At 33.2% G+C, this 26,725-nt stretch overlaps 2 protein-coding genes and 1 long non-coding RNA gene across 8 annotated transcripts in view; 1 reads left to right on the top strand and 2 right to left on the bottom strand.

Moving 5' to 3' along the window:
• LOC130895878 (tight junction protein ZO-1-like) overlaps positions 1-26,725 on the top strand; it is a 60,403-nt gene that overhangs the window by 11,444 nt on the left and 22,234 nt on the right. Inside the window, exon 1 of one of the 6 annotated variants that reach the window (XM_057803465.1) lies at positions 9,220-9,407. The exons of 1 other annotated variant lie outside the window; for it this stretch is intronic. In XM_057803465.1, coding sequence (XP_057659448.1) covers positions 9,228-9,407 — 180 coding nt within the window. In that variant the 5' untranslated portion in view covers positions 9,220-9,227. Of the gene's footprint in view, positions 1-9,219; positions 9,408-15,852; positions 16,228-26,725 lie in introns of those variants that run through there. 4 more of the 6 variants (XM_057803467.1, XM_057803470.1, XM_057803466.1 and 1 more) reach the window with 4 other exon arrangements.
• Positions 517-7,156, bottom strand: LOC130895897 (uncharacterized). The gene is made up of 2 exons (XR_009059496.1): positions 6,268-7,156; positions 517-2,243 (listed from the first exon to the last, which is right to left on the bottom strand). It is a non-coding gene; the product is annotated as an uncharacterized LOC130895897 (long non-coding RNA).
• LOC130895882 (heat shock protein 68-like) lies at positions 10,543-14,672 on the bottom strand. Its single transcript, XM_057803476.1, has 5 exons — positions 14,031-14,672; positions 12,370-12,682; positions 11,265-11,827; positions 10,853-11,213; positions 10,543-10,792 (listed from the first exon to the last, which is right to left on the bottom strand). Exons 1-5 carry the CDS (start codon positions 14,524-14,526, stop codon positions 10,624-10,626), a joined length of 1,902 nt encoding a protein of 633 aa, XP_057659459.1. The 5' UTR covers positions 14,527-14,672; the 3' UTR covers positions 10,543-10,623.

Here is a 26,725-nt window from a genome sequence, read left to right as displayed (position 1 = left end):
AACACCAAGCAGAACGTTATGGTCCAATATTATAAAATCCAAACGAGATAGATAAGAAAAATAAAATTACCCAACAATGGATTCCGGGATACATAGCTACAGAGCAAAACCTGCAAGGGTTTTTAGACAGAGAAAGGCTGCTACTAATAGGAGTCCTATTGGGGCACATCTGAAGAAGCTAGACCTAGCAGATAATACATTTTTTAGAAGTAAGGAACTCCAGAGCACTACACCTGGGTGCGTGTAAAATAGAAGACGAAAATCTCTGGAAATTACAGCAGAAACGAGTGGGATTGATTGATCAACAGTAAACACTAGGTTCCCAAGTATCCCAATAAGAATGGGGGATATAATAGATCTTTTGGGTCGGTGTGTATACGAGACCCCAAATCTACATATACATTGATGTTGGTGGACTATTTTCTATAGCAAAAAGAGAGTGGTATGAAGACTAACGTCAATTTTTGGATTCGTTTACTTAAAAACTGGAATTCAATTACCCAAAAATCGATTTCATTTATTTTTTTTGCACCAATTTTGTTTATATTGCGATTTTTTTTCAAAAATATTTTAATTTTCTAGTTATTAAAACCGTCAGAAGATGTTTTGACGTTAGTCTTTTTAAATGTTTAGTCATTTTTTCGATAAAAGTAGTAAAAAGATATAGTCCGTTCATACAAATAACGAATCGATTATTATTGAATAATTTAATGAAATAAAATTGATAAAAAATTGGAAAACGCGGACAAAAATTAAAATTGAATAATAGAAAATTGGATTATAAAATTTGTATTTACATTTGACATACAGTATGTCCACGTAAGTTGGCGGCATACGGGAAACTTTTTTATTATTAATTTTACGAAAAAAAGTTATACTTTATAAAAAGTTCTGCATGGTCCAAAACCTAAAATTCAATCGTTAGATGTTAAATTTTTTCAGTCGTATACGAGGTTTGTCAAAAAAGTACCTTTCTTTTTGACAATATCGAAAATTGTTATAAAGAAAGGATGTTTAAAATTAAAAAAAGGTTTCAAATATTCAACATTGTTTATTTACATTAAAAAAATATTTTTTTTTACATTTTCTCTGCGATAACGTTGGAAATTTAAGTTTGCAGATTAATGCTTTGCATTTATTAATTATAAATTTGATTAAACAATTCTAAATAAACTTTTAAAAACAATTATCATCCAGTGCATCCTAGATTGATTATGCTTTTTATAAAGAATAACTTTTTTTCGTAAAATTAATAATAAAAATGTTTCCCATATGCCGTCAACTTACGTGGACAAACTGTATATAAATTGAGGAAACGAATTTAAATAGTAAAAACAAAGGAAATAACGTGCGAATTAATTCATTAATCACCAGATTGCAAATGCGTTATAAATTTACAATAAAACAATTACCAAAAAAAAAATATTACTCATTAACTCACGACGAGTTCAAAGAACTAAACAACAAAAGATTTTTTTCATTATATAAATATTTGGTTATATTATATAGAGTGAAAGCGAAACATATGCGAAAATATTTTTGTAATTTCTGGCCTCGATCCAAATAGAATTAAATAAAAATAATTCTTTGTAGGATGTGAAACGATTTTACGCAACAAAAATTATTATTTTCATTCTGCTCGAATGTAAATAATTCGAACAATAAAATTTTAAAAATATGTCACAGCTACGTCCTTGAACACGTGTATATATATATATATATACATAGATATGTAGGTATCTAATATAGGTTATAAAACGATTTTAACATAACGAAGGTATAGTAAATAATTATACTACTCACCCATACAATGGTAACCAACCAAAAAAAAAACAAAAAGAAAATAACTTTTCTTTTGAGAAATGTGTGTCTACTGCAAATTTACTCGATGCAAACTGACGTTGAACGTCTCCGATCGGACGGTAAATATTTAGTTGGAGAGTCTCCCACTCCGAGACGCTGATGTCACTTTGAGTGGCGCAAGCCACGCGCGCACTGAACGCTGATTCCTTTCGAGTATTCGAACACGAATATTTCAATTCCCGGTTTCGAGGAAATAAAATTTCGTCAACAACAAGTTGATAGATGACGATGAAACACTACGAGTTTTTACTTTTTTTTTTTTTTAGTGATTAATAGGGGATATTTAAAAAGTACACAGTCTGATAATGGTAACTGGAAATCACTAAATGTTTATAAGAACACCAATTTAAAGATGATATTAATCTCATTATGAACAGCATCTGCAACGAAATATTTAATTAATCAATTAAAATAATGTATTTTCCAGTTCAAACACGATTATCTAACAATTTATATGAAATTATTATTGAGCAAACAATGATTTTATAGTCGAGGTCGTTGACGTGTGTCAAATACCTCATTTTCAACACGATTTTATCAATTTCGTCCTAATTTGGGCGATCAGATGTCATTTAAACTTTCTACTTGTCAAAAACTAATTATCCTATCCAATTTAGAGAATTATACTTCAAAAATGACCAGCTAATCGTTTTTTTTTTTCGGTTGTCGTGATGTTTTTCACTATGTATTCGTTCCGGGAGGTCAAACTAATTGATAATTGCAAAAACTAAACTAAAATTTGACTTCAGACTCTCCCAGAAACGTTTTAAAAATGTCTTTCCTATTAACTAGGCCCTAGACTATTAAATGTTTGAGCAAATTGATTGTATCAAGCGTGATTGATAATAATTTAAGAAACCCGTTTGAAGCATTAACGGTGATGGTTTTTTTTCTTTTTGTGGTTTTTGCATTTCTCAACTTCGACTGAGAGTTTTGATTAAAAGATTGAAGTACGTTTGAAGCGCACATCAATCAAAGTTTCAAGCATTTGATCAGGTCGTTTGATAGTGTATGGCCCCCTATTATTTATCTCAAGTGGTAGCTTGAACTCGAACGAAAATGCTGAAGAAACATTCAAATGAATCTAAAAAATGAACAATAAAATAAAATTTGGAAATCGGCCGATCATCACGGTCATTAACCATTTTTTATTTTACAGCAGTTTAGTTCAAACTGTCACGTAGATAGGTAAAGGAGGCCATACACTATCAAACGACTTGATCAAAACTCTTAGTCGAAGTAGAGGAAAGCGGGCCTTAACATTGATAGCTATGAAGAGGAGAAACCACAAAAGGGAAAAATCATCACCGTCAATGCTTATTTCAAGCTTCAAACGGGTTTTTAAACTAAGCATTTGATAGTCTAGGGCCTACTTAACGTTCAGTCATATTCAACATTTTTAAAACGTTTCTAGAAAAGTCTGAAATCAAATTTCAGTTTATGCCATTATCATTCAAAGTTGTAAGAAGTTTTGATTGAGTATAACAACATTTACATTAACATAATTTCCTTTTTACGTTATTTTTTTTATTAATGAAAAGTACGTTAATTAGACATTTTGATATCTTCTTATCGTGCTACAAAATTTCCATTTCTAAAAATAAGTATCAAACATATTTGAATATAATATATCGATAATGATCGTCTGCTTTAAAATTAATCGAGATTTTTTTTGATAAAAAATGATTGATTAGAAATATTCGCGATGATTGTCTGGAATAAATATAAAATATAATTTGGGAAAACGTCTTTAAAAGATTTTTTTCAACCTCCGATAGACTATAAATAAAACAATAATTTTATTACCAAAAAATTGGTACAATTTTCGAAATAATCACCGAAGAGATTGTGATATTTGTCATATTTGTGGACAAGGAAACTTTTGGAAATTCCGTAGACAAAGACAAACTCGTTACACGGGGTCATCTTTTTGTTTTCCCCATATACAAGACTCATTCTCCGATGGATTTCTGCAGCATTAAGGCCTTCAGTCTGTAGAAAACGAGTTATACTTGGCGGGAGCGTCAATATTGTTTACGCGGCTGTAGCACAACGCCGATTGACGGCGGATTGTGTAGTGCGAGAGTTTCGCTTCAACCAATAAAACAATAATTTTATTACCAAAAAATTGATACAATTTTCGAAAAAATCATTTGTCATATCTGTGTACAAGCTACACTCTTCAAAAAGTACAAATTAGACCTTGAAACTTTTGGAAATTCCGTAGACAAAGACAAACTCGTTACACGGGGTCATCTTTTTGTTTTCCCCATATACAAGACTCATTCTCCGATGGATTTCTGCAGCATTAAGGCCTTCAGTCTGTAGAAAACGAATTATACTTGGCGGGAGCGTCAATATTGTTTACGCGGCTGTAGCACAACGCCGATTGACGGCGGATTGTGTAGTGCGAGAGTTTCGCTTCAACCAATAAAACAATAATTTTATTACCAAAAAATTGATACAATTTTCGAAAAAATCATTTGTCATATCTGTGGACAAGCTACACTCTTCAAAAAGTACAAATTAGACCTTGAAACTTTTGGAAATTCCGTAGACAAAGACAAACTCGTTACACGGGGTCATCTTTTTGTTTTCCCCATATACAAGACTCATTCTCCGATGGATTTCTGCAGCATTAAGGCCTTCAGTCTGTAGAAAACGAATTATACTTGGCGGGAGCGTCAATATTGTTTACGCGGCTGTAGCACAACGCCGATTGACGGCGGATTGTGTAGTGCGAGAGTTTCGCTTCAACCAATAAAACAATAATTTTATTACCAAAAAATTGATACAATTTTCGAAAAAATCATTTGTCATATCTGTGGACAAGCTACACTCTTCAAAAAGTACAAATTAGACCTTGAAACTTTTGGAAATTCCGTAGACAAAGACAAACTCGTTACACGGGGTCATCTTTTTGTTTTCCCCATATACAAGACTCATTCTCCGATGGATTTCTGTAGCATTAAGACCTTCAGTCTGTAGAAAACGAATTATACTTGGCGGGAGCGTCAATATTGTTTACGCGGCTATAGCACAACGCCGACTGACGGCGGATTGTGGAGTGCGAGAGTTTCGCAATCGCTTACAGCGCATGCACGCGTAGCGTCTACACGGAGCGATCGGTGGTTGAAAAAACAACGACCCTCGTAGAAACTATTAGTTTCTAATAAGTAGCTGTCAAAACGGCCTTAATCACACCCTCGCACCATTATCAATTACTACTCGTATGAATTTTTCATTCATTCAGTTTGTCATCACTATAAATTGTTTGTATTTCGTATTTATAGATCGTCAGCTTTAAACCTTCTAAAGTTTTATCATTTAATCATTATCAATGTGACTGTAATTAACCATAAATATCTTTATAAACTTTTTTAATAATTATTGTATAAGATGAGAACTAATATTTAGAGAAGTCTGTAAACTTGTACTTTGTTTATTTAATTTGATATCAGCCAGTTCCATGTAACTAAATTTCAACTTTAAATTAAGTACTTTGAAAAGCAATTATTATTTAATTGTTTTATTTAAATATATTTCTGTTTAAAATTGTCGCATGCGTGTAAATCACGTGGCATTGACTAACTGAGACCTTCACTTTAATTCATGATAAACGAACTAATATTTAATTAACTGTCACCGACACGTACCTTATGTAAAATATATTACGTCTAATATTTTATACCTGCGACAAATATTTTTATATCGATTTTTATTTATTACTTTTTACTGGTTTAGCTTTAGAAAAAATTCACTTCGCAAAATTAAACAATACAATAATGTCATGAAAAGTTGGATGTCTTCAAAACAGCAGACAGAACTAACCACACGCCAATTATTTCCCAAGCAGTAGATGTTAGAGCTCTAAGCTCTAAAGTTATCGGCAAATTTCATCTTTTAGAAAAGGTTAAATCTTTTATAGATCTGGATTCCTTGTGTGGAATCAGCTATAGGATACAATAGAGAAATACTGGAAAATAAGGGAGATTGGGGTAAAATAAGGTACTGGAATAATCTACAGGGGTTGAGATAGAAGATATCCTTACTATGTATCAATCTAAGCAATATTAAATTTACATGTACACCTGGAAAAGATAGATTTAATTGGATCCGTTATATAGAGGCCGAAACTTCTATTTGAGTTTACAGTATCACACTTGGGGGTGTATAAAATAGAAGAGGAATATTTTTAGGAGAATCCCTCAATAACGAAAGATTTTTCGATATTTTTTATCCAACAGATCTATAATTTTGAAAATTTTCTTCGATCAACTTTCCAAAAGTATAGGGGGGAGGGAAGCTCGAGTATTTTAATGCTTTTTAGTGAAATTTCGGTAGAAATTATATTATTACGTTTCATAATTACGAATAAAATGTATTAAAAAACAAATTCCTTACCTGTAAGTCCTTTTAAAAGAGACTTTAAACGCAAATAACACTAAACATTTCGATACTCCGCGTTTGTGTGAAATGTTGTAGTACAAACGTGGCGTCGAGACGCCTTATATCGTTTATTTTGAAAATCGATACCGTGACGTCTAGCGAAGGCGTCGCCAGGACCGGCTCGAGAAACATCAATTCGGATACGAACAATGACAAAATATTTTTTTAGTTCAAAAAATTCTGACGTAAATAATCGAAAATACTATGAATAAGATTTGTAGGCCCAAAATTTGCACTCGTTTTACAGCTTTTCTTAATCTATTTTGTAATATAACGACATTACATATACAAATTTTAACACGTACATTTTCAAAGGTAATTTGGCTCTTAACACGTTCACTGCCAAGGCAATTTCCACAATTCCATTTAATCGCATTAAATCATTAAAAATGATAATCAGGGCTGGATTAAGATTTATAAGACCCGGGGCTATAATAATGACGGGGCCCCCTTAAGGAATTCAAAAACCCGGAAAAATTCACAAAATAATATCAATACGTTAGATTTGTGGTATCAACACATCAAAAAATACAGAATGATTTCCAAATGATGGAGCCCTCTTGGACCTGGAGCCCGGGGCAATAGCCCCTTAAAGCCCCTAGCTTAATCCGGCCCTGATGATAATTTAAATGAAAAGTTATCCCTGAAAGGTATAGAAAATGAAGAATTTTAAAAAAACTTTTATTTCTAAATTGAATTATATGAAAAAAAAGTCTTCTGGGGAGGTGAATTATAAGTTATTTTGTAATTGGCAGTAAACGTGTTAATGAAATATTTTTGCTTTGACCTCATATCCCATCACAGTTTGATAACGGCGTTCGATCTTTTCCTATCGATATCAATAATTTGCGAGCTTTCAACTGGCATGAGACAAGCGAAGACCGGACACTGCCATCTAAGACATCGTCTTCACACCATGGGCATCACGGATGATCTGGAGAGCCCCTGGTGGAAACTGAAGACCAAGTTATCTGTGAGTGTCTTAAACACCTGCCTAACCATCTCGAGTGCAAAGGAAATTGAAGAAAGAAGTCCGAAGATAGTGAACACACTGTTTACATAACCACTACATGATTACACTGTCTGAGGCGCGTTTCGATTACCTAGTTATCGTCTTCAGAGACTGAAGATAAATTGAGTCTCTGAAGACGATAATTTGGGTATCGAAACGTGCGACAGACAGTGTAATCGTGTAGTGGTGATGTAAACAGTGTGTTCAGTATGACGGTTTCAGTTAAACCAACTTGGTTAAGTACGAAATTAGTTGAAAGATACGATAAATTATTATAACATTATACCGAGTTGGGGGAAAATCATTTTGAATGAATAACGTTATAAAAAAATTTGATAACAACTATTTACATCATTGATAAACGTAATTTTTATCAATACTATATATCAATCGAAGTGATTTGAATATTTACATCACCAATTGAATCGATTACATGTGAGGCGTGTGCAAAAATGACGACAATAAAAAAAATCATTTTGTTTACTTAAAAAACGATGAACTAATAAAATTAATAATAATTAACCCTTCAAAAGCCCCAAAATTAATCATAATTGCGATAGATATATATTTGGAAAAACGGTTTTCATTACGATCCACGTAAAAAATTATTTTCCAGTATTTTCTGGATAAACGCCGTCTTAACTACTAAATCGATTCTTTTCCTGGAAATGTTTCGATCGATTGTTAACCCGAAGTAGATTGCGTCATAGCGAAGGAAAAAAAAAACTTGTGGGCGTAATCGATTCTAGATAGGTCACGTGTCTTTATAATTATAAGGAATTTTTAAAATTGAGTCTGTTTTTGATATGAATTAGAATAAAATATCTTTTCGAATACCATCGGCAGTCACAATTGATCAAAAAAATGTAGATAGTTACAGTGGGCAATTTATTTAATGAATTTCTTCATAAAATACGTAAGATGGTTTCGGAAAAATCAATAATTGAAATTCTATCTAAAACAACAATGTAATTAATTAATGCAATTAAAAACTATTTCGATACTGAAACTTCGTTATTTTAAATGGAACACACTTTATATTGATACATTGTTGAAAATTTTAGTATACTTTTTTGGAAAAGTGCGTATTTTTTGGTTTATTAATTTTTTTGTTAAAAATTGCAGACCCTTATAAATTATTTTTTTACGACGATATTATTGAAGATATGAAAATGGTTTCTGTTGGGTTGCTTTCAGCAAGGTCAGACGTATTTGAATCTGTGTTGAAAAATTTTTCATTTTATACGGGGGGCATATAAAAAGTGTTCAAGTCATCTCAAAAAATTTACAGAAAACATTCAATATCTGGATAACGGTAAGGTTTCTGTATAGGAAAATATATATATGAATTTGGCTTATTTTGTACCCCCGAATGCATTTAAATAGAAAAAAAAAACGGGATGGTTTTATTTAATTAATAAAGAAATTTGATATTTATGAAGTTAAAATTCGAACACTTTTTATACACACCCTGTATAAAATGAAAAATTTTTCAACACAGATTTAAATACATCTCACCTTGCTAAAAGTAAACGAACAGAATCCATTTTCATATGTTTAAGGGTGTCCTCGTAAAAAAATAATTTATAAGGATATGTAATTTTTTACAAAAAAAATTAATAACTCAAAAATTATGCGTTTTTCGAAAAAAGTTTTTAGACAAAAGTATACCGAAATTTTACGTAAATTTCATAAATGTATTGATATACAGGGTCTTCCATTTAAAATAACGATGTTACAGTCGACTTCCGGTAGAACCGGAAAATATTTTAGTTAAAAAGGTCGTATCCGAAAACCCAAACGTAGAAATTTTCATGATACAGATAGTTTTAACCCGTCGTGGGACACCCTTTATATAATTTCGAATTTGTAGGCGTATCGGTTTATATTACAATCAGTTGAGATGAGATGTAATTACATACACAAATCAAAAAAATTTTCAGTGAAATTCGAATGTATGTTTGTGTTTCCCAAAAAAATGAACAAAAAACTCTCCAATAAAATATCTAAAAATAGTAGAAGAGCAGTTAGAAGAAGTAAATTTTCCAAAACGTTCGAACCCAACGCAAATCTTTCGAAAAGGGTGAGTTTTTTTACCCGACTGCCAAGAAGGGTTATGTTTTTAACGCGTATGTATGTAATATTCTTTATTACCTTGTATCTCCAGAACCGCTAAACGAATTTTCACATTTGAGGTATCGTTAGATTCGTTTCATTAGTCCAAGTGTTCTTAGATAGGAGACATTCAAAAAAAAAACAAAATGGCGGATTTTGGACGCCATGTCGTGAGGAAATATCAGCACGGTAAATTTTTCACTTTTTTGCAACATTATAAACAGAATTGCAGTCGGAGGCATGAAATTTAATGCTATGATAAATTATTATCTCTTTGTGCATGCCTCCGAATGTAATTCTGTTTATAATGTTGCAAAAAAGTGAAAAAACTACCGTGCTGATATTTCTAAGTGTACAATATGCAGGTACATTGTTTTGGTACTATTTCAATTTATGTTTCTGGTTTTAAGTACCTAATCATTAGTTTTTTAAAATACCTTATCATTGGATTTTCATCTTGTTTCAGTCTTTTCAGTTGATTTTTAATTGTAGTTATCCATGCAGGCGGGTTTTTTTTTAATTATTATTTTATGGATAAATGAGAGTCATATCTGTAAATGTAACAAATTTTTGATCGGTTATATCTCAGAAACGGCGGCTCGCAGGATAAAAAGTATTAATACCTTTTTTGTAGATGATTTTATGATATACAATTTTTATATAAAGCATTTTCTTCATAAAACTTACCATTATGCTGAAAAACGCGATAAACTCATTTTTTCGACATTTAAGCTTGAATATAAATTTTTCCGTACATTAGAATTGTTTAAGACTTTAAAATTCTATTTTTATTTATATTTTAAAGAATATTAATGATTTTCAACTTGATCTAATTCGACCTGTCTATAACTAGGGCCCAAAGTTAAAAATTCAAAGTTTTCGATGATGAAAACAAACCTTAAGAGATCCGCTAATAAAACTCGAACGCCCAATTCATGGAAAGCGTTTCCGTTTTCAAATTAGACCCAAGAAAACTTGAAAAAGTTGTCTTCCTATATCCATACAAGAATGGATGAACTCACACCAGATTAAATCCATTCCAGAGATGGATAAGGGCTGAAATTGAAAGACGAGTTCAATTAAAATGAAACTACATATATATATATTTTCTCAACTAGCTTTATTAATGATGCAGAAACTTTTTAGACTAAAAATTTTTGGATCGAAATGATTTTCCACGTTTTCTAATCGACTTCTTCGATAGTTGGTCCATCTTGATCTCCGCTCGAAGTGCCGTAATTTCCCGATTTTCCGCGATGTAATTTCGTCATAAAAGGTCCGCATACTCGAGTCAATTCCTTCAATTTAAATTCGTATTCGTCTTTTTCCGCCATTTGGTTACCGTCCAACCAGCTGGAAGAAAAAAAAATCTTTCGTTAGCCCAATTCCCAATTACCCCGATACGTCAATTACCGCACGCAATTATCGCACTCGTTTCTTACTTTCCCCTTCTCCTCGTCGCTCAATTTATTACCCGCGTCTTTTAATGCCTGTTTAACGTTAAAAACGTAACTTTCCAAATTGTTCCTGGCTCCTATTCGTTCCCTCTGTCGATTATCTTCTTCCCTGTATTTCTCCGCTTCGTTAAGCATCCTCTCTATGTCTCTTTGAGATAAACGACCCTTGTCGTTTTTTATGGTGATTCTTTTCGATTTCCCGGTGCTAGTTTCGGAAGCGGATACGTTCAAGATGCCGTTGGCGTCGAGATCGAAAGTAACGTCGATTTTAGGAACGCCTCTCGGTGCCGGGGGAATACCGGTTAAATCGAAAGTACCTAAAAATCATTCATTAATTTTGGAAAAAGCGATAAAACGTGTTTTCTTACCCAACAAATTATTATCTTTAGTTAACGCCCTTTCTCCTTCGAAAACTTGTATAGTCACCGCCGGTTGATCGTCGGAATAAGTGGTAAACGTCTGCGTTTGCTTGCACGGTATCCTGGCGTTTCTTTCGATTATTTTCGACATGACTCCTCCGGCGGTTTCGATACCCAAAGACAAAGGAGTCACGTCGACCAGCAACACGTCCTGTATCTTAGAACTGGTGTCTCCGCTCAATATAGCGGCTTGTACGGCGGCTCCGTAAGCGACGGCTTCGTCCGGATTTATACTCAAATTCAAAATTTTACCCTCGAAGTAATTCTGAAGGAGAGATTGGATTTTGGGAATGCGAGTCGAACCGCCTACTAGAACCACGTCGTTTATTCGATTCTTCGACATGTTCGCATCTTTGAGCGCCTTTTCCACTGGCTCCAGAGTGTTTCGGAACAAATCCGAATTTAATTCTTCGAATCGAGCTCGTGATATTTTCGAATAAAAGTCGATGCCTTCGTAGAGGGCGTCTATCTCTAGAGAAGCTTCCGTACTCGAACTAAGGGTTCTTTTCGCCCTACAAAACATGTTTAATTTTTTAAAAACATTATAAAAATCCCTTTAAATGACATTTTATTGATCCGATGAAGCCGCATTCGCGTGCAACTTGCACCAGGAAGTTCATTATTGAGGAACGGAAGCTATTTGACCTTTACCCAAGGTCGAATTCCGTAGCATAACAACCGAAATTACAAACATTACAATTTCATATCGATTTATCAAAATTTTAATAAAATCTTCTAATACCAGTTAAAATGAAATGAATATAGGGTTTCCCGAAAGTCAGGACACAGTGAAAATTGGCGGGTAAACGTAATGGGGATCATTTTTTTGGGATAAACATCGAATTGTATTTAAGGATTATTTTTAAAAATTTTTAGACAACCCTCTTATATCCGATCAACAGCAATCGATAGCGAATTCAGTCAAAATCTACAAAATTTTTAAATTTCCAATATCTACTTTATCAAATGTCAATTGTACACAAAGAAAAGTAATTACTTACTTCCGGAAACTGATATTCCGCATTTTGGAAACATTCAATAGAGAATTAATTACCTTTCTGCAGCGGTTCGAAGTCGTCTCAAAGCCCGGGCGCTTTTTGATAAATCCTTTTGGTATTTTCTCTTGAATTCGTCCACGAAAAAATTCACTAACCGATTGTCGAAGTCCTCGCCGCCCAAATGGGTATCTCCCGCGGTGGATTTAACCTCAAACAAAGATCCTTCGTCTATGGTTAAGATGGAAACGTCGAAAGTACCGCCTCCCAAATCGAATATCAGCACGTTTTTTTCACCCTTTAGATTTTTATCCAGACCGTAGGCTAAAGCGGCCGCGGTTGGTTCGTTTATGATTCTCATAACATTTAGACCTTAAAAAAATAATTCAATGAGACGTTTCGAAGAGAAAAATCGAACCGTATAAAGAGAGCTCGGAACCTAATCATTGAACCGTTAAATTACATAACAAAGACACGGTGCCGGTTACTGATTTTTTCACATTTTCGACGAGAAGGACTGAATCGACTCTTCTATCAACCACCACGATGTCAGGCTCACCAGGTTTGGTTGGTTGAGGCCGTGTACTGCATTTCGTGACCAGATTTTCATCCACCTTGGATATAATCCGATTTCCTTTGAAGGAATTCACGTAGTTTCATAACCTGTTGAGAGTGTAGGTTAACGAGGTCGATCAAGCCTCAAGTGGTGGTTGTTGTTCTTCGCCATCATTGCTAGTGTCAACCTCTGAATACTCTCTAGCTGTGTTTTCGTCTATTTCAGGATTCCAGATTACCAGAACTAAGTTGGCTGCTTTTAAATCGGACTTTGCTCTTTTGTTGTTTTGATCCCGTCGCCTACTGGTGGTCCAGCAACTTAACTTGTAGGTTTCTGTGTTTTCCATCGCCTGTACATTACTTCCATCGGTAGTTGGACATTTCCGTTAATGAAAATGCCTTTCTCGATATCTACTTAGACAGTCCAAACTCCATATGTATATCGGTGGAGATTTGACGCTCATTTGCTGCGTCCATGCAGGAAAGATTGTACAGTTGGTGTTTCTGTTAGATACCAACCACAACGGACTTGGGAAATCACCCTTGTACATTCTCCTACGAATCAGTATTTCGTCAGAGGACCAGGAATGAACTACACTATCAAACGCTTTCATGTAATCCAAGAAAGCAGAGTGTACATTCCGTTCTTTAAACCCTTGGTGATCTCTTCTGCAAATTACTTTGACGAATTCTGGTACCGTGTGGGGTCATACCTCTGGAAGCAAATTAGTGGAACCCAATACTAGATATTTTCTGTGTTCCCTCGGAGATTTCTTGTACTAGTTGTTGGTATTTTGGATCCTTTACTGACCAAACATCAAACTGTATCTTTAGCTCATCGCCAACTCCTGGTGTGTTCGACGCACCTCTTGGTGGAAATGAAGCAAAAGCTGAAGACGAGGAGACTTTTTATTATTCGATATTTGTTGATAATGTACGAGGAAATGATACAGGGCATTTGAAAAGTGATATAACGAAGCTTATTGAAATTAATCGTATTGTTTGATGCTAGTTCAATTATGAATCACTGAACCGGAGTTTGTACAATGAAAAATCAAAACATAATAAACAATTCACGTTACGCTTCAACGAAATCTCCACCTACGTTAATATAAATCATTATACAGGGTGGTTAATTATTTAGGGATCGATAAATTGTACCGACCTGCGATGGTGCCGGCGTCTTTGGTGGCTTGTCTTTGGGAATCGTTAAAATATGCCGGCACCGTTATGACGGCGTCCCTTATATCTCTTCCTAAATAAGCGGCGGCCGTTTCCTTCATTTTCGTCAAAACCATGGAGCTGATTTCTTCCGGAGCGAATCGTTTCATTTCCCCTTTGAATTCGACTTGTATTTTCGGTTTTCCGTTGTCGTTTACAACTTTGAACGGCCAATGCTTCAGATCTTGTTGTATTTTAGGATCGTCGTATTTCCTTCCGATCAATCTTTTAGCGTCGAATACCGTATTGTTGGGATTCATAGCCACTTGATTTTTCGCGGCGTCTCCGATTAATCTTTCGGTATCCGTAAAGGCTACGTAGCTAGGAGTTGTTCTATTTCCTTGATCGTTCGCTATTATTTCCACTTTGGCTCCTTGCCATACCCCGACGCAAGAATACGTCGTACCCAAATCGATACCGATCGCGGGTACGTTCACCATTTTGATTTATCTAAAAAATTTATTATAAAACTCGTGAAAACTGAGGATTTTTTTTTTGACAGTGAAGTTTCGATTTGAACGGATGTTTGGCGCGGACTGTTGCTGCAATCCGGAAAATCGGAACGAATCGGTAATAAAAACGCGTTCGTTTGTTACTAATGTACGTTATTGAAATCGATAGAAAAATTACTCTACATTTCATACAAGTCTGTAATATGTGTTGCCTACCGTCAAGCAACACGAAACGTTCTTCTCTTAATTAATCGAAACGGATGTGTGCTAACAAGGCGCGTACTTGTTGCTTCTTCGGATTCGAATTGTTTGATCAACAGGTGAAAGTAAACACGTGATAAAACGGTGACGAAATATTTGCGCTTAGCGGTATTTAAATTTTAAAAGTACCAAGTGTTTATAATTGTATTAGAATCGTTAAAACTCTAACTTGAACGAATACGTAAGATTAAAAATTAAATTTCGTTAATAGAAAAGTGAAAAATAAAAAAAAATGAATTCGAAATCTATAGCATTAAAAACAATTAAAAAGCCTTCTTCAGTTTTTTTAAAATCTTTTTGAAATTTGATATAATTCAGTAGAATACTAGGGGACCAGACAACATATTCCCAAAAATCGATGTCTTTTGATAATCAGATGCTTTGGGGGGTGGCTACTCGTTGTTCGATGGACTTAGAATCATGAATTCTTGGACTCTTAACGGACTTTATTAAGATTTCATGGTTTGATGTCCTGAATAGATAAGGGTTTCATCCGGACCGTGTCAAAAGCACCGGTCAGAGCTTCGATATCGGTAGAAACCGAAGCTTCAAGTATTGAATGCCCCCGGAGGTCTCGATTGAGCCCTTTCAGCAAATAAAAAGCATTTTACTATAAAGAGAATTAGGAAAATAGAGCAAGACATGTAGACTTTTGACATCTAACACGTTTATAATAAAATTCCAAAGTTTTAATAATGAATTTATACTAAAAAAAAACTACATTTATTAATTTAATCAAATTTAAACAATTAAAAGAAAGTATAAAAAGTAGATTTTTTTGTCTAAGAGAAAAAGTGTTGTTAGAACACATCCGCGGAGATTTCAACTACAACAAGCTCTCCGATATATTTGCTCCTTTATTAACTCGTAGTAAATTCGTATATGGTCATCCTAGTCGCTACAAACACAAAGTTACAAGCTGAGAGCGTACCAAACCATCGTCTACACTCTCACAGTGATATTTTGGTCGTCGGAATACGTTTCTAAACTAATCGTTATATAGTTGGTTGACTGGTTTTCGCAGATTACCTCGGACGAATCTAAAGAACGACAAAGCAGCTCGTGAAGGGATCCTATTAAGTTTCTTCAAGTCAGTACAAGAATAAAGTTGGTGATGTTTGCGACGCTAAACGATAACTCGATTTAAATAAAGTGGAATTTTCATCGAAATGTTGTGAAGGAAAATCGTTTTCATTTATAATTAGGTGCTAAACGAGTGCGATGTGATTAAAATTAATTTTGTTTATAAACTTTTGAGAAAAAGTATCCGAACAACATCGGGATTGTTTCTCGAAGTACCTGTTGGGTATAAATATTTTTTCGTCGATGTAAATCTAGTGGTTAACGTTCAAATATGTTCAGATGAATCATTGTTGAAAAAAAGAAATGGATAATCTCGCTAATAACTTGGGAATCAATTTGCCGGAGGTGAGTTTATTATTAATAATTACGATTTTTGTTGTTGACATACTGGTTTCTATAGAACAGGTAAAAGTTTCGCGTCATTACGTTCCTCTCATATACAGGAAGATACTTTTAAATTGGACATTTAAATCATCGGATTTCAACGTTGAAATATTTTACTTTTAACATCCTTGAAAAGAGATTGCAATAAGAGAATGGAGATTTCGTAATATTTAAATAGTAAAAGGAAATTTTTTAATTCGATTCAAATTTTTTTCGAAAAAATTGAAATGGAAACACTCGTTACCGTGGATACGAACTACCCGACCGCGGTTAATCTGTAAAGTTAATCGTTTATGGTGATTGCGTGCCTAAATCAATTTCCAACATGCGAAATATGAAAATTGAAAGAAAGGAAAATGCCATACGAGGGTCGTTAATAGTGTAATCACGAACAAACTCATTCTAATTTTGTTGTATTTCAAAATCGAAAAGTATTTTTTAGACGACGTTTTGTGTGTTCCGTCTAATGAAAGTGACAGTTCCGTACTGCAAAACATTTTCGGGACGCTCTGGAGTAGCCACTTCAACGTTGACAGTTTCACTTCGATGGTTTTGCATAACCTTAAATTTTTAATTTTCTGAAATTATTCGAAGTTTTGTCTAAATTAATGACATAACAATGAATGACGAAGAAAAAGAAAACATTATATTGTTCAGTAAATAATATATTTAAAATTCTCTATGTAATTGAAAAAGTTTTGGATCTTATGCGTCGTCTAAAAAATGTTGTGTGCGCCGCGGCTGAAATAAATTAGCACTTTCAGTCCTTGACATACAAATAACTATTTTTCACTCAAAAATATACTAAAATCGCATTGAAAATCTGTTCGTTTTCTAATATACAAACACAAAAAGGTGGAAGGTTCATCATTTCATGATTGAGGTTATGTTTAACGATGTTTACAGTCGAAAACAGTTAGTACCTCTATCGTCAAAAATATAAACAGTAAGAAGTATGTAAAAAACGAAAAAAAAGTTTATAAAATGCGAAGCGGAAGTAGTAGATCTCTAACAGGCAGCGGCGACTCGTGATAAAAAATTTTAGGGTGCATTGCAGTATTTTCAATTCTACCTTGTAGAAATTTCTATTGATTTTACCAATTTCCGTGCTGAATTATTGTCATACCACAAACAAATTAATCATCGTTCACTATTTTATCAACGTTTCAACGTACCAACAAGAGGACGATGGACGCAGAGGCTGATCAAGATCGTTGGCGTCGTGTACTGGGCAACAACAAGTACTACTAACTCCCGGTGCTTTCTAAAGAGGATCGGAAAGTCAAGTCGGGAGTTGGAAGACTTGTTTGTCTTTTAGTATGCAAATTGGGCCTAATGTGGGCCCAAGAGGTGTAGATAATCATCGGAAAATTTATCGAAAGAAAAGAAATTTGTTTCCTTGTACGTAAAGAAATTCCCTAACAAGGAAATTCGTTAAAAACTAATATATTTACTCGGGATTTAACCCTCACCCTACAACTTTTTATTATTGTTATCTAAAATTACGTAATTATCATTTTATTTGAGTGCCACCCCTGATTACATGTGGTACTTTATCTATAAATAGAATACGAGGGGTGTAATTAAAATTCGATTTATACTTCTCGAATTACGAGATTTAGTAAACGAGAAATCTTTTTCTATATAGTAAAACTGTCAATTCTAACACTTCTTCTTTTATCCAGGATCATCTGAGTACGTGTTTTTATTTCAAATTATATTAATTTTAATTATTCGGGAGTATTTAGCAATAAAATGTCCATATTTTGACAAAAATTACCTGATACTTTGAAAAAAAAATCTAATTACTCTAACGAGTAAAAAAAATTGCATCTTCACTCGATCTTTTACGAAACACGTTTAACAGGTGATAAATTGCGCGAGATTTCTTACTAATTACCATACAAATTTCTTTGTATGCGTTTTTAATAACAAAGGAAATCTTGTGGTTTAAATGCGTGGGTTGCGTATGCCATTGAAATATGCAAGGAAGAGATACGAAATGAAAAAAAAAATCGAGTTTCGGTCGAATACATTCCTTCGTATACAGGTGTAGAGATGCTTCCTAGAAACCAATCTAGAATGAATAATAATGGAAAAATTTCGCAAAAAAAATTAATCGCAATATTCTTATTTAGCAACATCGTATCTAGATCTATTTAACATAATGTATATCCTAGTTAAAGTTTAATTTGAACAGGTTTGGCGTGCAATATTCGTTATATGACATCAATTGAATAGTAAGTAATATTGAAAGTATTTCTGACGCTAAAAATAACGTCATTTGGTACATAACAGCTTTATAGCTACGTTTGAAATTCTATTCGAATTCTTAAACAACTATCAAGCTTGAATAGATATTGTAGAGCATCCGTTAGGATATTCATTTTGAACTGTTCCTACGAGGATGTTTTCAACAAAGAAAATACGAAAATTTCGGAAAAAAAAACTTCTTTTACATCCATACACTTTTCCCAGAGATGTCTAATAAGTTCGATAGCCGACAACACCTCTTCGTTGTTCAATACCGATCCATTTTTTCAAGTCTAGTCTAAGAAAATTTATCAATTTTGACCATCGCAATAACTGGTGTGTGATCTGGTGTATTATGATGTATGATGGTGTATGATGAAAAAAAAACGTTTTCGCTTGATTTTCTTCGCTCAAACGTTGCAATAAGTTCGTTGATAGTTTTTCCTTTTTCAATGAAAATTCTCTGTTTACAGTCCATTGTTTTGATTGTTTTTTTGATTCGGGTGTGCAGTGATTGTCAACATTTCTGGAGTCGTCACCTCATTTGGTCGACCACTACGATGCTGGTTCTCGCTTAAAATCCGCTACCAAATATTTTACAGTTGATAACGAAGGTGCATCCATCTGTAGATGAAGTCAAGTACTTTTGGTACCATCCTGGTATTTGCAAACGGTTGTTTATAATTAATATGATTGAACGTGGAATTTTGTCGAAGGAAATACCTAAATTGGTCAATATTTATCGTAGTAGTGAAAGTTATGAACCAAATGATGCATTAACATGCATTAACGTATACATGGGAGTGTCACCGAATACTATAGCCGTGACTGTATTGATTGTGTGTAAAAAATGCACAAGTGGAAATGAAACGGCCCATTGGGCAATTTATAACGAAAAGTATACAGAGCAGAGCAAAAATTTGTAATCATTTCATTATTTTTGGGACAAATTAACATGCAATTAGAGTTTGAATCTTATACAAAATTATTCCTACAATTCTCCCTTGCTCTTGATTCATTTTTCTTCAGCTAGCAATTGAATATTTTCGCCTTTTACCCATAGCGTTGCTTTATTTTTGACTGACGTTTGTCACGTGATACTGGTCACATGAATGTAACTTTTGTTGAAGTTATTAGTTGTGGAGTGCAGAAAATTTACCTTACCAGAAACCTGCTGCGGCTCACAAAGAAATATGTGCCGATTGCTTAACATAGCACACGTGTCACAATTTGGTATAAAATAATTACATTCTGAGGATTTCTCCCTTCAAGTATGAGCAACGTTCTGGTCGGTATACTGAAGTTGATGATGACCAAATCAAAGTCATAATTGAAGAGGATCGTCATATAACTGTTGAAGAGGTTTTTGATGAGGCTAAATGTAGTTAAAAAGCTTGATATTTGATCACACAAATTGAAAAAATGAAATTAATCCTTTCTTTTAAAGAATCATCATTGGTGATGAAAAATGGATGCTGTAGAGTAAAATAATTCGTAAATGATCATGGACCAAATACGATGAACCAGCACAAACCATATAGAAAGCTGAAAAACAACAAAAAAAGCTCATGCTGTCAGTTTGATGGGATTGCGAAGGTGTAGTGTTTTTTGAGTTGCTTCCAAACAACCAAACGATCAATTCTGATGTTAACTACCAACAATTAATGAAATTGGATGAAGGAATCAAAGGAAAATGACCAGAATAGTGAAATCGTCACCACATACATCTTGGGAAACTATTGAAGTTTGGTTGGGAAGTGAGGCAACATCCCTCATACAATCCTGATCTGATACCATCTGATTACCATATTTGCAAAATTCTTTGAATGGTCAAATTTTCACAAATCACAATTACCTTCAATCGCACCTGGTTCAGTTTTATGCTAATAAAAACCAGAAATTTTATAAGCGTAGAATCATGAAGGTGAAAGGAAGATACCAAAAGGTCATTTAAGAAACAAAAACAAAACTTTTCTACAAAAAATTTGTGTATTTCAACTTTTATTGTGCGTTTATAGACTTTCTTCTTCAGTACGTAAAACAAATAGTACAGGGTGATAAAAATACTAACTAGTTTTAGCAATTTATAACCCGTTCGGTATAATTCGTCATAATGATGAAATGTGATAGATAAGCGGATATACTCTGAATAACAAACACACAAAAATCCTCGTCTTGACTTATGGTTCAGCTTAAGTTAAGTCGTAAAAGACGATAAATTCGAATTCCAAAGAAACTAATGGAAATAGGATGAATTATATTACTTGGGCCAAGAAGGGATTTTTAAAACCGAGGTCATTCACCAATACGTTTCCATCAAGCATAACGTAGCGAAAGAATCGTGAAATATACTGGGTGAGCTTAAAAAATGCCCAAAAATTCTCCAAAAGAAATATTAGAAGTGTCGCCGCCTCTGAACTAATGAAAAGCAGGTGTAACATTCGTCAAGGCCACCGGGAGCGACAACCCTCTTATTTCTTATTCTTTACGCTTCCGATGGTTGAAAATCTTCGAATCGCCGAAGCGAAACGTGAGGATTTCAAAAAAAAAAGGGTACGACCTTCTAAGGCATCTACATACCGCAATTATTTATTTCCACGGTTCGGGATGACGAAAGAATTTAAATAACAAGACGTAGTTGAATATTTTGAAATTTTTCTCTAACCTGGACAATATATACTGGGTGATTCATTAACAATGTTTGGATTTAGTTGACTTAATCACCGTACGTTTCTTGTTGATACTGATCCCTCTAGGAAATGTCGAAGCTCTAGGTTCCTGCTTAAAAAAAAAAACAATATATGATATTCTAAATGACCATGATTCGAAATGGATGATCTTATAAAAGAAAATTGACGATATACATAACGAAAAGTGTGAAAATAAACAACAATCTCTATTCCAATTGCTTAGGGAAATGAAACAAAACATTTACAACTTAGGAACTAGTTTCCTGGATAATGATGATGGATCTACTTAAGTTTGGGTTCACGATTCACGAAAAATTATAAAAAGAAATCTCAAAGGTCTAAAATTTTAGTTTTTATTTACGTAAATGTTCGTCGAATCTTTAATTAACATAAATGTTGTTTGTCCTAAATAAACAGCAAACTATTTTCACATGTTTAAAGTTTATTCTTAAATATATAGGGAAGGAGACGTTCGGAAACGAGCTGTCAAAGTGAAATATTATTCAAATAGGGGACTGTATATAACTTGGAGACGATTTAGATATTCAAAACAGTTTTTCTTTTCTATTATGACTCTCAAATCGTCGTATTTAAGCATCATATAAACAATTTTTATATAATTTTATCTGGAAAATTTTCAATAAATAAATAATATTTCTGTTTTATACTAAAATAATAATAAAAAATGGAATCGAAAGTTTGAAGATTACGAGAAACTTGTTTACAAAAATTCGTTAATCTAGGTAAAAGTAAATTTTGTGATGAAATACTAGATTTCTATTTACTAATTTTCATAATGTTAATTTTATTTTAACCATTACGTTTATTTAAATAATTAATTCCGTTAAATCCTTACAACTTCCTGTTTTTTTCGGTTCGCCCGCATACTTAATTGAACAAATTGCTTGAGTAATGGATTGCTGATCGGATAGAAACTAGCCATCAGACAATTAAGATGATTTAGTCTGAGCAATTTGTTATTAATCTTTACAATGCAGCTCAGGATTTGAGGTCCTGTCTGGACATAAAATATAACTTTCACCCCAAATTCGCTTGTTGGACGTTAAGGCTGTCCTGGCATAGTCACGTGGACGATTCAACTAACGCAGCTTCACAAAAACTGAGCTGTATATTTCGGAACAGCTTCCACTCCTCTACAAAGTCCATATTGCTCGCACTTTTGATGCTCGGCTTCCAAAAATGGTCGATTCAATAGAGCAGTTCGATTTATAGACGATCCAGAGTTGACCAGAAACTTCGAGAGCTTAGAGCATTGAAGAAAAGTCGTCGAAATCGCTTTGTTTTACCACTACAACCACGGCAAATGCTCTTCCCACCTAGAGGAGTATTTGCAAGATCTATTTGAAAGGCAGACGTAGCTCATGAACATTAAGTGCGCCTGCAGACGTTCAGAAGACGTGGAGCGTGTTTCCCCAACAGTACAACCTACAGAAGTTCAAGATTAATATCTACAGGCATCTCCACTCGATAGGAACCAGTCGAATTACTCAAGAATAGGGTTAATCCCTCTTGTGGTTGCTTTTCAAATGAAAAAAAAAACGGATTTAAAACGTTACTTTTTAGCAGAAGTCTTATCCATTTAACCTAGTTGGGTCCAGGGTTAGAAGTTCGACCCGAGAAACTGTCCAGAAACTAAAAGTTGATATTCATCCGAATTAACAAAGGCTATATAAAAGTAAAAATGTTTCTTTATATTCGTTTCTGATAAATAAGGTTAAAGGTCATTAAATATCAAAAATTAGGGTAAACAAAAGTTATATACAAAATCGAAGATTTTTCTCTAATTGACACGTCCAAACATTGACTTGAAAGACTATAGAGGATAATCCCAAAAGAAAACACCAAAATTTTTGACCACCGACTATTTTTTTAAGTCTGGTAACAGAAAATAATCCGAGGGGGCTAAATCTAGCGAATAGGGTGCGTGGGGTTGCGGTTCAATCTTGAAATCATCAATTTTGACCATTGAAATAAAGGGGTGTATTTGCTGGTTTTCCCTTTTTCAATATTGTCAATTTTGTTTCGGGTTTAAAGAGATGGATCCACGTTTCATCCATGGTTATTAAAAGGTGCAAAAATTCTGTGAAACATTGTCAAACAATCGTTGGAAACATCTCCACGACGCTGTGAGCAAAAACGTCTTCAAAGAGTTTACTTTCAGTCTCTGAAGATGATAACTTGGTTAACGAAACGCTAATATCAGACAGTGTAATTGTGAATGTTGGTGTTGATTCCAGAAATTCCAACTTAGTACAAATTATTGATTGATAGTATTGATGGTCTTCAAACAAAAACTAAACAACGCGGCGTCTTCAAACTTGCTACATCTGTACTGTATAGATTGTGTACTTTTTGAAGCAATTAGTACTTTTGGAACCATCCTCGTATGTATGATTCACTTTTACATAGTAGATTGGTCAGTAATTCGAGTGGATTAAGTTTAGAAAGGAGAGTGTCATTTCTATAAATTAATGACCTTTATAAGAGAGATGCGATTTAGATGGATTGCGAAAAAAATTTGTGATTCGTTGTTCGTGAATTTTTAGGTGCAGTAAAACAATCTAATCGTGTTTACTATAAAGTTACACCGACGAATTTAAAATCGATAAAAATAAAAATGTAATTAATGAAGAAATTCCATTATTTATATAAAGTTTTTATGGCGTATCAGATTCATCGAAAATATTTAATGTTCTTGTAAGCATTTTCCACCTCAAATTTAGTTTTTTAGTAGAGTTTGTATCTAATTGTTTTGCTTTTGAAGGAGGCCTTTTTTTTGAAGGTTTTTCGTCCCACATCTCACCCTTATGGATGTTTCATCCACCATATACACCTGATCTGATTACCTTTGACAACTTTTTCATTCCAAAGTTAAAAAACGGTTTAATATTAACGAATTGTTACGAATCGATGATTAAGTTTAGGAAATGGATTTTGTTGTTTGTGATAATCGATTTAATTCAAAAATTGTATCACTTTGTATATAATAAAGAAACATTCGTATTATGGTTACGAAATGATTATTTTATCGTTTATATAAAGTTGTTTTAATTAGATTTCATTCGATTTTCTATTTAAATTTTCCTTATAGGAATTGAAACGACTGTTAATGTCTGTTCTATATCAAAAATAAAAAACAAAATAAAAGTTTTCACTTTCAGGTTCGACAAGTTAAAAATAGTGTGGGTAGATCGTTCACTACTTTGTATAAATACAGACACAGGTATTATAAATAAATAACAAGTGCCTTTGACTTGTACACTTTCGATTTATATATAAGTTGGTTTGAAAATTATTTTCATAATGAAAAAAATACGTCGCGCACTAATTGATTTACTAGTATCAAAAATGATCTTTAATTTTTTATATTTCTCAGTTCTTTTAACTCATTTATGATTTTAAGTCTCTAAAATCAGTTTGTTTTATAATGACAGATGAAAATTTAACGTTTCGACTTCTTTTTTATTAAAATTTCTAGTCGAAACGTCAAATTTTCATCTGTTTTTCAAAAGTTATAAAACAAACTAATAGACTAGACCATCAATTTTGATAAAAAAGAAGTCGAAACGTCAAATTTTCATCTGTCTTTCAAAAATTATAAAACAAACCAATAGACTAGACCATAAATTTTGATAAAAAAGAAGTCGAAACGTCAAATGTTCATCTGTCATTATTAAACAAACTAATTTTAAATTAGAAGCCTTATTTAAATTCCTTTTTTTGATACGCTACTGTATTACATAAGATTATTTACGATACGATGTTTATATGAGAATATTTCGATGTTCTCTTCTATAGATTTTTCTCTCGGAAAATTCCCATTCGAATTTAATGAGAATTGATATCCAGATAATGGGAAATGTATGCAAGTTGAGTGCCCCTTATAACATAAAATTTATTCCCGATACGATACTACAATATTCAGTTTTACGTAAACAATTTTTAAAGTAGAAGATTTGAGCTCTTGTAAAGTGATTTGTTGTCAATTTTCCTTCCATAAAATGTCTAAAATTTATATAAACAATATTATTTATCGATTAGATACGATAATTTGTGTTTTAAATAACGTCGCGTATCACACGCTAACGAAAAACGATTGGCACTTATCCATGTCGTAAAATTACAAAGATTTGTGACTGAATTTTCCAATTGCCTACTTTGAAAATTCAAATTTTTCGATCCCGAAATACACACGCCTAGATATATGATCCCTCGTGCACCTGTTTTATTTTTTAGTTACAAAGTCTATTATTTACTGCTTTTAATTTTAGTAAACGAGCTACTATAAAGTTTTAAATAAATACGAGGGTTAGTCTAAGATATATTGTATCTAAGTATATTGTTCTAAAATTATTCGACATATCACGTTCAATATATAAAGCACTAAAGATTATCGATTCATTGCTTTAAATCCATCTCGTAGGCGTTCACTAAATCAATAATTTGGTATGTCAATATGACATTTTAAATACGTAATCGAAATATGTTGACATCAAAGTTCTGGTTCACTAATCCGTTTAGTTCGATTTTCTTAGGTACTTGAGACACGTTAAAAGTTTTCACGCGATCCGATACGAAAATTAGTGATTAGGAGTCGACTAAATCTTATTTTTCTACACGTAGAATTCAAATTTGAAGTTAAAATTATTCAAATCAAATTTCCATTTTGATTGAGGTACCTCCAAAACCTGTGATTCTTCAGGTGTACAAAACCGTTGACCGCGCAATTTATTTTTGATCTACGGGAATAAAAAGAAATCATTTTGTATTAAATAAGGATTATACGGTGGATGAAGCATCAATTCGATGTTTTGACTGTTCAAAAACGTTTTTAATTGAACTGATGTTGCGGTAATGAATTATTCGTCTTTTGCGATCGGTGATCCTGAGTTTTTCGAACACTTCTAGAAAACAATAGCTGGTGTCGATATGTCCAGTTTTTTTTTGAAAAAAATATGCGAACATTTGCTGCGAACAACTTTTGTTGGATTTGGATTGTTTTGAAACACCAAACCAATCGATTATTGTTAAATTTGGGTTTAAATCTTTTTGAAAGTTAAAGTTCCAATCAAAAACTCCTAAAATCCCCACAACTACTTGGGATTTCCCCAAAAAATACTATTATTTATAATATGAATTGAATAATATAACGATAAATAATTTCATTCGGCAACATCATTTATTTAAATTCTTTATTCATAAATTGTGACAAATCATTCTATTCAGATTCTGATTTTTTGGAATCATACACATCGACATTAAACCCACAAAAATATCTTTTTCCTTAATTTGGGGGGAAAATCTTTAAGTTGGGAATCCCGGTCCAAGTATGCCTTTTACCTTTTACTCGACGATCAGTTTACGCACATCATCTTTTACCGATTTTTCTAACATTTTTCTTAGTTGTTTAGAAATTTGATTTTGGGGCTGTAATATCGTTGTTTATTTGTTTAATAAGTTCAACCCTGTTATTTTGACCGACGCGTTTACGCTGC

Source organism: Diorhabda carinulata, chromosome 6 (assembly GCF_026250575.1).
Source record: "Diorhabda carinulata isolate Delta chromosome 6, icDioCari1.1, whole genome shotgun sequence".
Classification (NCBI taxonomy): Eukaryota; Metazoa; Arthropoda; class Insecta; order Coleoptera; family Chrysomelidae; genus Diorhabda; species Diorhabda carinulata.
Note: the sequence above shows the minus strand (reverse complement) of the source record. Positions and strands in the feature narration are given on the sequence as shown.